Source organism: Bombyx mandarina, chromosome 04 (assembly GCF_030267445.1).
Source record: "Bombyx mandarina strain Sakado chromosome 04, ASM3026744v2".
In the NCBI taxonomy this organism is placed as follows: domain Eukaryota; kingdom Metazoa; phylum Arthropoda; class Insecta; order Lepidoptera; family Bombycidae; genus Bombyx; species Bombyx mandarina.
The window spans coordinates 9,886,854-9,901,497 of NC_143211.1; the positions used below are offsets into that span (position 1 = coordinate 9,886,854).

The 14,644-nt window shown below is 36.6% G+C and overlaps 1 protein-coding gene across 1 annotated transcript; it reads left to right on the forward strand.

Moving 5' to 3' along the window:
* The first annotated feature begins 8,863 nt into the window (after window positions 1–8,863).
* LOC114242992 (protein G12) lies at window positions 8,864–9,746 on the forward strand. Its single transcript, XM_028174349.2, has 2 exons — window positions 8,864–9,279; window positions 9,354–9,746. Exons 1-2 carry the CDS (start codon window positions 9,016–9,018, stop codon window positions 9,744–9,746), a joined length of 657 nt encoding a protein of 218 aa, XP_028030150.2. The 5' UTR covers window positions 8,864–9,015.
* Window positions 9,747–14,644: the final 4,898 nt, after the last annotated feature.

Sequence of the window (14,644 nt, forward strand, 5' to 3'; positions counted from 1 at the left end):
CTTCGTACTTAAATAATGGTTCTGTTGATCACAACGAAGCCGGAAAGTTCTCTATTTAATGGTCACTGTAGTATTGGAATGGTAGCTGTGTTTGTTCGTACAAATCACGTAGATACATTAATTACACGTTACCTTGTTACAAATTTTTTTTTTTAAAACAGATAAATCACTAAGCAGTATAACGAATTGTGTATATTTTTTTAGGAGAACATAGAGACCATCGGTCGGCGCTGGAGTAGCGTGATGATTGAATATTCATCCGTGGATCAACAATAATAGATCCCATCAGTGGTCGGTATGTTGCGTCGTATTTAATATAATAAAAGTTCAATACATCCAACCGTGAAATGTGGCGATACAAAAACTTAACTAACTATAACTGCTAACGTGTGAATCGTATTAAAAAACTGTTTAGTCATTCGGCTTCATAAATAGGTGGCATTCGATTTGTCGTGATTAAATTTCGTCCATTAGGAAACCGTTATGCGGATCGGTGAATGTACACGGATAATGTGTCTAATAATCCAGAAAATACATTTTGCCAATAACAGAGATCGATTCGAATAGAAAGGTTGTTTTGGATTGTCCGAACGTAAACGATTCAAGGAACGTTACCAATTTATGTTGTTATCCGTTCTTCATTAATTTTCTATGGTGAAGTGTTTCATCTTTTATTTTCCGCTTATAAAAAAGTCATAGGGAATTTCAATGAGTAGTACCGAAAATAAAACGTAGGTACGTTTATTTTTAATTATTCACGTATATAAGCAGACGAGGTGATTCACAATCTGTCTTGTCTTTAGAATATGTGGTCGAAACTTCTCCTACCTTTGAGTACCTAACCTAAAAGAGAAAAAGAAGAATCAGTAACAAATTACAAAGTATATAACACATTATTTTACATTTTTTTGCTGTAAATTAATTGTCACAAGTATTTTAGTATATAATTTGTAACGATAAAGCATGAAAGAGGAGTGCATGCGGCAGAGATGCGAATGTTGAGATGGATGTGTGGAGTGACAAGAATGAACAAGATAAGTTATTTTTATATTAGAACAGAACAAACAGAACAGTGTGAAAGTAGCCCCGGTAATTAACAAATTAAAGAGCGGACGGTTAGCGTGGTATCCACATGTGATGCGTAAAGAGAAGATGCATGTGACTAGGAGATGAATGGAAATGGTAGTGCAAGGTAGAGGGGGAAGAGGTCGACCGAAGAAGATATGGATGGAGTATGTGAATGACAATATGGGAGAGAGAGGAGTGAGTGTTGAGCTGACCGCTGATAGAAGAGAATGGAAGAGAAAAATTAGCTGTGCCGACCCCAAATGTGCGGGATAAAGTGAAGAAAAAGAAGAAGAAAAATTTGTAACGATTTATACTCTACCGTTGGTAGGGCGTATTCTGAGCTCACGTCATCCTGCTTATTTTTGTCGCAAATCAATCTAGTTTGAAGCCACAGAATGGAAATTTTAAAATAAAGTTGAGACAGCGGTTTCACGTCTCATTGAGGGTTGAAAACCAGGTGAGTTGTGAGTTCGTACACACATATATTTTAATAGAAGCACATCATGCAAAATCTAGGATTGAATTTAAATATTTACTTATATAAGAACTGCAACATTATTAGTACTGTTAGACAAAGTACGCAGTTCAATTGTTACACGAAGCGAAGTCAATAAACAATCGTTCATATTGAATGGGCGGAAATGTCCGTCTTGAAATTAGCTCGGAAACAAGAGAAAACCTTTAAAAGCAAACCGTTTATTATCTGTATACAGCGTTTTAAAATTGAAGAAAGCCGTGACTAATGTGTTTCGCTTGTTCGTTTTAATTATGACATTATTTATTTCGTATTTTAGTAAAAGTTTCGTATATCTACATACCTACGTGTTCAGTTGTTTTTTGTTCACAGGTTATTTACTATTTCCCTGCTTAGTAGAAGTGGTTCACCATCTTTTTTACTTACTTATCTTTATGTAAGCGTTCGGGGCTTAATAGGTATTACGCCCGTTGAACTGGGAGTCTTGCGATAATGCAGTAGTTACATCTGTGACCTGCTACGTATGTACCTAATTACCTTTACGAATAAGTTGCATGATAAAGGATAGTATTGTAAATGAGCATACACGAGCTTTAAGATGCACAAGATGGTTTGCCAGACTGCCGTTTGCAAATCATAAGCAGAATCAAGATGTATGCTATATTTCTCTCGTCTAGCGGCTCAATAAGAAGAACGTACTTATTTAAGTTGATAAATGATACACAACACGTCCTTTACTAAATGCGGGTATCCAACCTCCCGGGGGCCGGAGAAAGGTGTAATACCGGCGTAACTCCAACTCCGACCTCTGTGAGAAGGCAGTCTCCTCTCGGTGATGGTCATGGGACGACTTGAGAGGGTCGAGGAGCCGCTGTAGCGCGGAGACCGGCGTCGTTTGTTGTCGACGATTGCCTCGACGACCCGTCGATCTGGCGTCCTCAGGATGGCACCGAGAATCTACCCTGGCCGCGAACCTCTACACTGCCCGGGCTGAGATCGAACGTAGGGTGGTCGAATCGATCGAACGTCGTTTGCTGAGTAGGGCCCTAAAATATCCTTGGACCCGCAGTCCGCACCCAACATCTACGGACCGTTATGTTAGGATCTCTTGTGAGTCCGCACGGGTAGGTACCACCAGCCTGCCTATTTTTGCCGTGAAGCAGTAATGCGTTTCAGTTGAAGGGCAGGGCAGCCGTTATAACTATACTGAGACCTTAGAACTTATATCTTAAGGTGGGTGGCGCATTTACGTTGTAGATGTCTATGGGCTCCAGTAACCACTTAACACCAAGTGGGCTATGAGCTCGTCCACCCATCTAAGAAAAATATAACCCGAGTTTTTCAGAGTTTCAGTTTTCAAAGTTTTTCAGAAGTAGCCTATAGCCAAACCTACCCAATTCCAAAAAAAATAATATTAATAAAGTATTTTCATTACAACTTTAGGTAACCAATCTACATAAACGAAATTATATTTATTCTGTAGATGATGACTAAGTTCGCTTACGTATATTTACCGCGAGAATCGGCAAAACACATTATTAAATTCATTTGATTAAAACCAAATTTCAAAAACACGGAATCTTCGTGCGCAAGAAATAAAAGTCGGCAGTGAATCCTATTTCAAAACGCATTTCACATACAAATACCTAATTTCGGAGTGAAGTACGCACATTATACAGGCGGGTCCGCATTTAAATTATTCCAGCGGATCGTTTATAGGCCATAACCGAATTTGGGAATTAGCTATAAAACAACATTTGATACGGGCGGGCGCGGGCGGTTGCAATTTGAATGTTTCACCCGTTTCAGAAACTCATTGGATTTCGTGGCACGTGCACTGCTATCTATCCCCGTTTCTCCCCTATATCGCATCGAAGGCATAGATGACATTTCTTGAAGTTGCCATGCGATTCACAGCAATCGGCCTACGCCAGAACCATTGGTTTAATTTAGGACCGTTCAAAATGAACGTACTATTTCGATCACTTCTTAGTATACCAGAAAAAAAATAATGTATTTAGTAGTAACTAGATCTAACTCGCGACTTTGGACGCGTTAAATTAAGAACACTAATACGATAACATTAACTTGGATTTGAACATGATAGTGGTACCAAACAGTAGCGTCATTGGTAGGACTTATGGTAAGAAGAACAGCTTAAGAATATTATGTCACTTCACCAAACAGAAGATAATTAACTTTTTTATTTATTTACCTATTACTTAGTAGGGTAAATAAGATCGTGGGCCATCTGGTATTCCGTGCTTTCTGAAGGTCATAAATATCACAACGTGAATGCCGCCCACCTCGACGCATGAGGTCCATGTCTCAATTATATCGGTTTTTTTATTGAAGAATTACTGGTGGCCCGGAGGCCTTTCCAGTTTCACCAGTACAGGTGGGCGAGTATGGACTTTAGCCAGGAGAGGTGGGATTTGGTAATTTGATTAGCTGAGCGACTCCAAACCTACTGCCGGATCGGGATCACGACCCGCTGAGATGATCCGGCGCGCCGATGTATAGTTTTTTTTTTGGTTCAAACTCTTCGAACTCTTTAATGAGCTCGACGAGTACGGTTAATTGTATAGTATAAGGGCTATACTGCTCTTCAACTGGAGCGCATGAGTGTATCGCGGCACAATCGTAGTACCTTCGATAGTAATACCCTAGTATGATACTCAGAGTGCGGTGTTACCCATTCTCCTCAGTTGCTTTTTACGAACGAGAAAGTGTGGTGCTAATTTCAATCGACACTAAAAATCCAAATTATTATTATTAAGTAAGAAAATCAGATGAGGTACTACTATAGATTGCAATAGAAAAGTAGTTTTGGAACTCGAAGACGTCAGATTCGCATACCTGTATACCTAAATTACAGCTGAATATATTATTATTATTAAAATATTTGAATGAGTACAGACGATTCGTAGTAAGCTCAACGCTCCAAACTCAATATCTTTTCCTGCTTTATAGGTACCAGAACTCACAACAGTTATATGAGAGAAAAGTATTTACTTTGACCGGGAACTTCAATGGTAGGCAGTGACTTGACTGCGCCCCTATCATTGTTGGCGTCCATGAGCAACGGTAACCACTTAGCATCAGGTGGGTCATATGCTCGTTTACATACAAAGGCCATAAATAAATAAATAAAAAATCCCACATTCCTTACTACAGTACTCACTGTAACAGGCCACTAGATCAATGAATCGACGAACTAATTTAGTTTTACAATGAACTAAATATAGTAATTGTAGTTCTGTGATCGAATGCGCTCTGACTTTATCGAATTAGATTATAAGAATACAATATTTTATAAGTACTTTTGTTCTATTCGTTTTAATAATTTGAATACCTACTCTAAGATCACATTACGCTGTATTTCTCCGTAAGTAGTCACGAGTTAAATATAATTGACCGTTTTAACTGCACAAAGTTATCTTTGTAAACGAGTCTAGAATGCTTTGAAGTTAACTATGCAGCAATTTAAATACCGTTTAAAAATGTTGAATTTTTATCAAAAGTATTTGCGACTTGAGAAAAGCATCGGAATGTCAAGTTAATTAATTAGTACCTATTTGTATGTTTTTTTTTGATAATTCAGGTCAAATGATTTTTTTTAATTTTTTTTATTGCTTAGATGGTTGGACGAGCTCACAGCCCACCTGGTGTTAAGTGGTTACTGGAGCCCATAGACATCTACAACGTAAATGCGCCACCCACCTTGAGATATAAGTTGTAAGGTCTCAGTATAGTTACAACGGCTGCCCCATCCTTCAAGCCGAAACGCATTACTGCTTCACGGCAGAAATAGGCAGGGCGGTGGTACCTACCCGCGCGGACTCACAACAGGTCCTACCACCAGTAAACATTTTTTTTTACATAATACTAGAGTTACATATTATTAGTGGGCCAAACTGATGTTTAGTAGTCAAAGAAGATTTGAGAAAAAATAACGCAAATGGCGTAGGTCACAATTAGGTCTAATTTTCAATTGAACAAGAATACATTCACACTACCAACAGAAAAATAATTATCTAATGGGTAAGAAGCCTTATGAAACCTACTGGTTTATTGATCATATCAAATAAGAGAGCAACTATTTTTCTTGTTTTATGACGCAGTTGAGCAAAGTTTGGAAAGATCGTAATATTTCGAATAGGACCAAAATACATCTTGTGCACTCACTGGTCTTTCCAATCGCTCTCTATGGAGCAGAAACATGGACCATAAAAGCAGCTGACCGAAACAGAGTTGATGCTTTTGAAATGTGGTGCTGGCGCCGCCTATTAAGGATTCCATGGACAGCCCACCGCACGAACATCTCGGTCCTACATCAGCTTAAAATGGAGAACGCTCAACGCCTGTCTGCCACCTGTCTGCAACGCATAATGCGCTACTTTGGCCACGTTGCCCGCAGAGGTGTAGACAACTTGGAACGTCTGATGGTCACTGGGAAAGTAGAAGGAAAACGTCCTAGAGGCCGGAGCCCCAAACGTTGGTCCGACCAGATCTCCGAGCAAACCAGCGGACCACTTAGCGCTGCACTACACCAGGCAACTGACCGGAACCGATGGAGGCTGACAGTAGACAGGCTAAAACGGAGTCACGATCCTCAGCAATGAGGGAGCGATGGAGAAGAAGAAGAAGAAGAAACGAAGAGAAACGTCCTTAGAAATCCAATAAGAAACAATAGATTTAGTGATGATGATTAAAGCAAAAACGATGATACATATAATATAGTTAATGATGAGAGATAAGATGATAAAAGAAAAACTAAAAAGGATAAAGTCGGAGAACGTAAAGATGACCGAGACAAACAGACAGATCGTAACATCTGCAATTGACTAAACAATTACATACTTACATTAGAAGTGGGGCTTGTCATTCAAAGGCGCGTCGTTAAGTACACGCCAATGTTCCGTATCCGTGCGAATAGCGAACCCCGGCATTAAGCGAAGCGAGCAATTTCGCGAATAAAACAATATAATGATAGTGCCCTGTGATAATGTTTCCTTTAATTTTATAGTTCGAGTCGTGACGAACAGTTAAACTGATATCATCCGAACAGAAAACGGTGCTACATTCATTTGCGGAAGCGTCAGTTTCTGCGAATTAATGAGCTGCATATCGAGTGGTTTGAAGAAAATAATTTTAAAGCATAAATGTTTAACGAATGCATTGTAAATATATTTTTTACAATGGGTGTTATTTGTCGAAGATTAGCAATAATTTCAAGAAAACATATTATCATTAAGGCGATTTAGTAACTTCGATTGCAGTCAGAGCAGTATCTTTGTTAAGTATCTTTGGCATTTCATCCAGCGTGGATATTTTCGACAAGTATGTTGACGGTATAAATCATTACCAATAATTAATTTTATTAGTAAATATTCGTTGTTGATTTAATGAATTGGATCTTCCTTCTTCAATGTTAAAGACTTTATAATGGTTCTTTTTTTAAATGATTAAATTTAGTGTCACAGTTGATCTATCAGGGTACAAGAAGGTCACTCACCTCAAATAAAGCACTTTGATATTGATGGTTTGAATGATATCATAGAACGGCATTTCCACCCTTTAAAATGGAGTCCATGCTTCGCGGTCGAAAAAGACAGGTGTGTATATGGTATCTACACATGCGGAATTACATTCGTGCATGTTGATTAAAGAAAAGGGAATTAAAATAAAAGCTGTCTAGGACCAAAAGTATTTTGATCGTTCAAAAAACAATACAGTTCAATATTATAATCTACTAGCGACCCGCCCTCGCTTCGCTTCGGAAACATTAAAATACACATGAAACAAAATAAAAAAATAAAAAAAAAATTTAAAAAAGTAGCCTATGTTCATCAGGGACAATGTCGGCTTCTAATGGAAAAATAATTTTTCAAATCGGTCCAGTAGTTTCGGAGCCTATTTGAAACAAACAAACAAATCTTTCCTCTTTATAATATTAGTATAGATAGTATAGAAGTATTGATTACTTTATTCTTTCATCAATAGTTTTCGCAGGGCACGCGATGTAAAGAATATTTTAGGTGATTTTTTTACACCTTGGGTTACATTATTGGAGTTTTAGAAAGGATCCCTAACTTTTTAAAAAAAATATTATAGCCCTTGTCACTCGGAAATACTGTCGCTCCTAAACAGTGAAAGAATTTTTCAAATCGGTTCAGTAGTTTGGAAGCCTATTCGAAACAAACAAACAAACAAACAAATCTTTCCTCTTTATAATATTACTAGCGACCCGCCCTCGCTTCGCTTCGGAAACATTAAAATACACATGAAACAAACAAAAAAAAATAAAAAAAGTAGCCTATGTTCATCAGGGACAATGTCGGCTTCTAATGGAAAAAGAATTTTTCAAATCGGTCCAGTAGTTTCGGAGCCTATTCGAAACAAACAAACAAACAAATCTTTCCTCTTTATAATATTAGTATAGATATAGATATCCCCTGTTGAGCTCCGACTTGAAGGCCAAATCGTTTTCTTTGTGTATACTGTTGTTAGGTATACATCGAGCCCTCGGGCAACTTTGTACACGAATGGACAGCGTCCGACAATCGCAATCACGTGTCCGTCAATTCTACCTATATTCATTGCACTTATTGCATTATTGACCTCACCTTAATCACAGTTTACTATGATTATATCAAAATAAAACTATTTATTGTAATGATTATTGTGGCAGTTTTTATACGTTCATGTCATGACGGGAGTTGGCGTTTGCCCATATAGAGCATTTAAAATAACGAAGTAAATAAGAGCCAACAATAATTGTACAATAGTTCAGATCGATTAAACGACGCGCAATTCATAAAACACGAAGCGAAAATACATGTATACGTTTTAAAGATCAGATTCAAGATAACATAGTATTTAATCTTAAAAACCGAAATTAGCAGCCCATCTGCAAATATGTTTCAAGTAATCGCCTAAGGGTTTTCGATATCCTAACAACATGTCAGTCATTAACTAACTAACACCTTTCTTGATTCAATAATTCATGAGGTTGGATTTGAAATGACTCTTCTGAATTGTCTACTCTTTGTTTTTAATAAAACAGTAATAGCCGCAGAGATAAAGTATGTGATCATTTTTCGTAATATGGATATTTTATTATGGAAAATACCAAGGCCCCGAGTTGTTGAAACAAAGTAAACACGATATAATCTGGATTAACGTTGAATATGATGACCCAATCACACGTGTAAGGAATGATAAGATACACAATGATTGAATATACAATGCGCCTTGTTAATGCTAGGTACATCAATTAATCCACATTTGTGCAACTTGTGCCCTTTTCGAGTAATCATCGATAATATCGTAAAGCTATTAATTATTTCGAAAATATCGAATTAGACCGTTGTTACGCAATTCCAAACATATATAAACAGATACCGAATACAAAATAATTTAGTGTATCCTTAATTGATTTAAAGAAGAGTAAATTAAATACTTCGAAGATGCTTAAACGCTTTTGTGTATTGTTTATAGCGTTTGCTGTATTTGGTGAATGTTCAGTAACGACTTTCCCGAAGACTCATACACAACCAGAATGGGAAGCCCACGTGAAAGACTTTATAAAATTGATCGACGTTCAGAAATTAATGGCTATTGCGGTTAACTACATTTCCGATCCAGAAGTTATGAACTTCGTCGAGTTCCTTTTAAGTCCGGAATTCAAGAAAATAATTTGGGAAATAGAAATCATGCCAGAGTTCAGAGAAGTAAGTAACATAACACAACTACGCTCTATAATATTATTTTGCCTATGTCCGTTAAATTGTAACTTTTATTTCAGGCTTATGGATATTTGAAAGTCAAGGGCTATGATTTTGGATTCGCGTTCGACTTTATTAATAACGCTTTAAATATGCCGCCGTTTGAACCCAAAACACCATTGAGGAATAAAAAAGGAATATCTGGAGTGTTTGAAGAAATGATGGCTGCGTTGCCCTTTGAAGAAATGAAAAAACTTTTCGAAGATAAACTAGAGACAAGTACAGAAATTTCCGAACTCTTCAAGATTATCAATTCTGAAGAATATTTGTCAATTATAAAGAGGATGTCCGCTAATACAGAGTTTATTGAAATTAAGAATATTTTAACATTATACGGATTTAAATTTGATTATATATGTTCGTTTGCTAAGGGTATCTTCGGCGAATATTATCAGGGTATCTTTTGCGCTTAACATTTTTCTAGTTTTCTTTTAAAATGTAATTTTATTCTTTTATGAAATATATTAATAAGAATAGCAGTATTTTTTTTATTCCGTTTTTGGGTACTACATGGTCTTGAAAATATATGACTGAGTTTGCCAAAAGAAAATCATGAAAAGCGGTAAATTGGACCACTCTTACTGCATCTCACTGCAAGCTACTTGAGTTGATTCAGAATATACTTCTCGTTTTCTTTGTTAGTTTATGTGAGCAGGTGAGCAGCAGTTTGAACGCAACTGTTACCGCAAAGCAATAATTCGAATGTATTTCTAGCAAGCTGCGAGTCAGGAGTGCTGGGGAACAAGGCTTTATTTTTATAATTTTATAATTTGTTTAAAGTAACCAGGGCTTATTGTGTTAGTAGATCTCTTAAAACTATGTGAGTATCAAAATAATAATTTTGGAGGGTTTTTTTTTATTTATTTATTGCTTAGATGAGTGGACGAGCTCACAGCCCACCTGGTGTTAAGTGGTTACTGAAGCCCATAGACATCTACAACGTAAATGCGCCACCCACCTTGAGATAGAAGTTCTAAGGTACTCAATATTGTTACAATGGCTGCCCCGCCCTTCAAACCGAAACGCATTACTGCTTCACGGCAGAAATAGGCGGGGCGGTGGTACCTACCCGTGCGGACTCACAAGAGGTCCTACCACCAGTAAAACAATGAATAATTCAAGTTAAAAAAAAACATGCAAATCGAATGATATGATATGATAGTTGGGAATAAACTGAATTAGAAATAGAAGGAAAATAAAAAATGACAGCTAGGACAGAGAAAATAAAAAATGGACGGTTATCGTGGTATGGACATGTTATGCAAAGATAGGTTGATCATGTGGCCAAAGAGACCCTGGGTTTGAAAATAGACCGCAAGAGGAGGGTGTACCTACTAAAAAGTCTTGGGTGGTCTTTGTTGAAAAGTAAATCCTAGAGAAGAATGTGAGTGTAGAGATGATGACCTGAATTGAAGAAAAACACATGCTGCACCGACCCCATAATGTAGCACAAAGGAAAAAAGAAAAAGGTCTTCATCCAAAGCAAAAAGAAAAATATTAAGATGTCGCGTTTTTGCGTGTTAACTGGTAAGTGAAGCACATAAACATGATATCTGACTAACGCCACTCTGCTAGAAACATGAGGTGCATTTCATCCGTATAGGAAAGCGGCAGTTCTAATCGAAACTGTTTCATGGAGTCTATTTATTTCATTTCTGATGAAATAAGTGCTAAGAATAAGTGTAAATGTAAAGTTGCTTATTTTTGATCCATTCGCTACCACCACTTGTTATGTTTTGGCATATACATATAATGTTGACAGAAACTAAAAGTTTAATCTTATCTGGGTACCTATCTGTATTTTATGCTATAGCAGTAGTTGTAGTTTAAAATTACGAAAGATCTTTACGTGTAACCAAAAAGGCATAATCACAATTAGCTCTGGAAAATAATTTTTACATTTGAATTTAGGAATTAACAATTAATAATTATTCAGTATACAGACAATATAGTTACTGTTGGCGCTCCCTCTAAAATTCAGTCGAATGTGAATCTTCTGAAGAACGGTTACAAATTATCAGACATATGTATAACGAGGAACCCTAAATTGGAACTGACTCGAAAACAAATTAATTTTCGTATCACGCGATGTAGAAACGATTTAGTATAGAAATGACTCGGCTTTCTTGATGAACCGCATTTCCTATCCACGGCGGGTTTCGTGGTTTTTATGTCAGTTTTTGTTATTGAACTTGTTATCGTTCTTTATTAAGATTGATATCTCTAAAATGATACGAGTTGAACTAACTTCTGTTTATTACTGTTATTGTTAGTTTTGTATTTCAATATCAGAGATGTAGTTTTTTTTTAATTGTTCCACAGATAATCAATATTTCCACGAATTATTTTGAGGAAAAAATAAACAATTTATTCTGTATTTATGTGAATTAGTTATTTCAAGTTGGTTGAGTACTTGAGTAGAATTACTGAAATGACCGACTTAGTAGAAAATGGTATTTGATTGACATTTTGTTTAGGATAGGTATTATTAGGAGCTTTTTTTTTTTTAAATTACGAGCATTCGTATTTTGTTAGCTTTCACACAATGTTTTAATTTTATCGACTCGTGTACTGGTTGGATTTTCTGCTGGGCTGAAAGAGAAGTACCGAAGTACCGAGTTTGGTCCAGTTTTTGTGGTCATAGTAAGTTTGTGCATGTGACCATAGCGACATATTTTAATTAGTTGATATAGTAAAGTTGTGTTTTAATTACTCAATAAACCTTAGAAATGAATACTGTTAAAAATTATTAAGAGTGACATAATGTGTATTTGTTTAATTTATGTATGTCTATTTAATTAATAGTAATGGATATATGTCTATTTGCATTTAACGTGGAAAGCTTAGTTTCGCATATAACTTAATTTTTCTAGAATTCAATTTTTTACATGAACCGATCATAACACCTCCTCAGAATTTGTGAGAGAGCCAAAATTGAAAATTGCTTTAAGGAGTTTTATACAATGTTTTCCTTTTGTTATTTTTTTCTGTATCTCTGTAAACATTCGTAGATCACATAAGCAAATAGCATAATAAATTAGTAAATTTGACAGCGTATAGCGAATATTTTGGCAGCCCCGCTGTGATAAGTGAAGGCGGTGCGTACACCGGATTCTGGTACATCCGGCGCCATGCATCGCTTCCGCTCGCCCACTGTCGTCACTTCCGTTTCCGTATGATCATGTCTCCCGTACTCATGGCGTATACAGCCGCCCCTCTAGACGCGACATTTTTCTACGCACTGAGCTTTGATCCTGCAATTTATTTGCTTGTCAATTTCAGGAAAAGGTCACGCGGCTCATTTTGCCGGGGTCATATCGCTACAATAAATCTTAAGATAACATCGATAACAAACGTGAGTATTAAATAAAATGAGTAAAGAAAAATTTGAGTTTGATTGAGAGTTATGATTTTAAACGGTAATCAGAAGCTATGTGACAGCTGTTCGAGATCAACATTAACGTTTGCATGCGAGAAAGTAATGCAATCAAGGTTTTCACATCTCTATTAGGAAGCTCTCATGATCTTTTAGTACTATTTTTTGCTGAGGTAACCTGGTACCCGCCATTCGAGTACCTTTTTCAGCAATACCAAGGCTGCAGTAAATTTATTTTCAGCCTGGGTATTTTTTTCACAATAACCTTTGAATAAGAACATGTGGCACTGAAGCTAAAAGTGAATTCCATATTTCCTAGGACGCTATTAACGGTGATGTCACAGTAAATGGTTTGCAACAACACCCACACTGTTACAACAAACGTTAACAGCAAATGGTTTTCGAGCTTGTCTGCTCATTGACGCGAATGAAAAAGCGCTTAAATGTATTTGAACTTTTTTTTTCATTGCTTAGATAGGTGGAGGAGCTCACAGCCCACCTGATGTTAAGTGGTAAATGGAGCCCATATACATCTACAACGTAAATGCGCCACCCACCTTGAGATATAAGTTATAAGTCTCAGTATAGTTACAACGGCTCCCCACCCTTCGAACCGAAACGCATTACTGCTTCACGGCAGAAATAGGCTGGGTGGTGGTACCCACCTGTGCGAGCTCACAAGAAGTCCTACCATCAGTAAATACGTGAATTTGGTCTTAGAACCACTTTAATGATATATTGTTAGTCAATTGTACTCATTTCCGTTGTAGCGTCAGATTAGTGTGAAAGTAATAGATGTTTTGTGCAGATAAGCAGAGTGCGGAAAGACAGGAGCAGGCCAGCGCCGGCGGCTGATAACTCCGTGGGGTGTCCGTCGAACATGTGGACAATCTTTCACGCTCATGTGTGCGCTCACCCTTTTATTGGTCGAGGGGCACAGAGTGAGAGCTTTAGTGGATATACCACATTAAGAGCATTGATACTCTTTTATTCTAGTTGGGAAATTATGCGATTGGAAACTAAGTTTTATTTTTCCTCTATTAAGAATTAATTTGAATTTTTCTTTCAAATAGATAATATTTTATTTTCCTCTTGAGATGATGTATCTTAGAATGGACATAATTTCATTCTTCTTCATTTAAAACGAAAAAAAAAAAGTCACGAATATGCAATTATTTCTAATTATGAAATAAATTAGGTCACAATATAAGAGCATGGAACGCTTTTAAAAAGAAGTAGTTGATATTTTATTTTTATAAACATCACATTGCATTTATATCAAACATTGGAATATCCATGTTATGTTTTCATCTCTCTGATTAGAGTACAAAGTGTGGGGGCTCTGGGAAGAGAGCGTGAAATTGTCTGCTCACTTCTGTAAATATAATTTCGGCGACAAAAGGTCTATAAATGATATACTCGGGGTCGACCGGTGCAAGTCGCGATTCTAGTTACACGAGTTTTAAAAATTATCTCTCCCCCCTCCGTTCCTTGTGTAGGAGGGAGTGACATTCGTGTTTGGAATGTGACAGTTACAAATAAAAACAGATCGATTAGGAAATCGGTCGTTTTTTTTAATATAAGACATAACTTTTAACTGTGTGTTCTTTCATATCTTAATATCCGTGACTTTATAGCAATTATAATTGGATTGAGATTTTGTAGGAGTCAGACATTGATATACTGCAAGCACGGGTTTTTGTGTTTACCAATGGTCTTAAAAAAAATTTATCAACATGTCTGAAAACCATCAAATAGCACCATATAATTTTCCGCAAAAATTCATTAGGACTCATTTTTCAATGTCCCATCTTAAAATTTGAATTCACGGTTCTCTTGATTGAATTAATGCATTAGAACATGACTAATGGAATCACAGAACAAATAAAATTAAAATGTAAATAGTGTGACGGCGAAATGCTAATAATAAATTTC

What these genes read in the sequence shown, in the direction of transcription:
- LOC114242992 (XM_028174349.2), top strand. Translation starts at nt 9,016, where the DNA reads ATGCTTAAACGCTTTTGTGTATTGTTTATAGCGTTTGCTGTATTTGGT. An exon ending in TCATGCCAGAGTTCAGAGAA is followed by an intron (nt 9,280 to 9,353) that starts GTAAGTAACATA and finishes CTTTTATTTCAG; the next exon opens with GCTTATGGATATTTGAAAGT.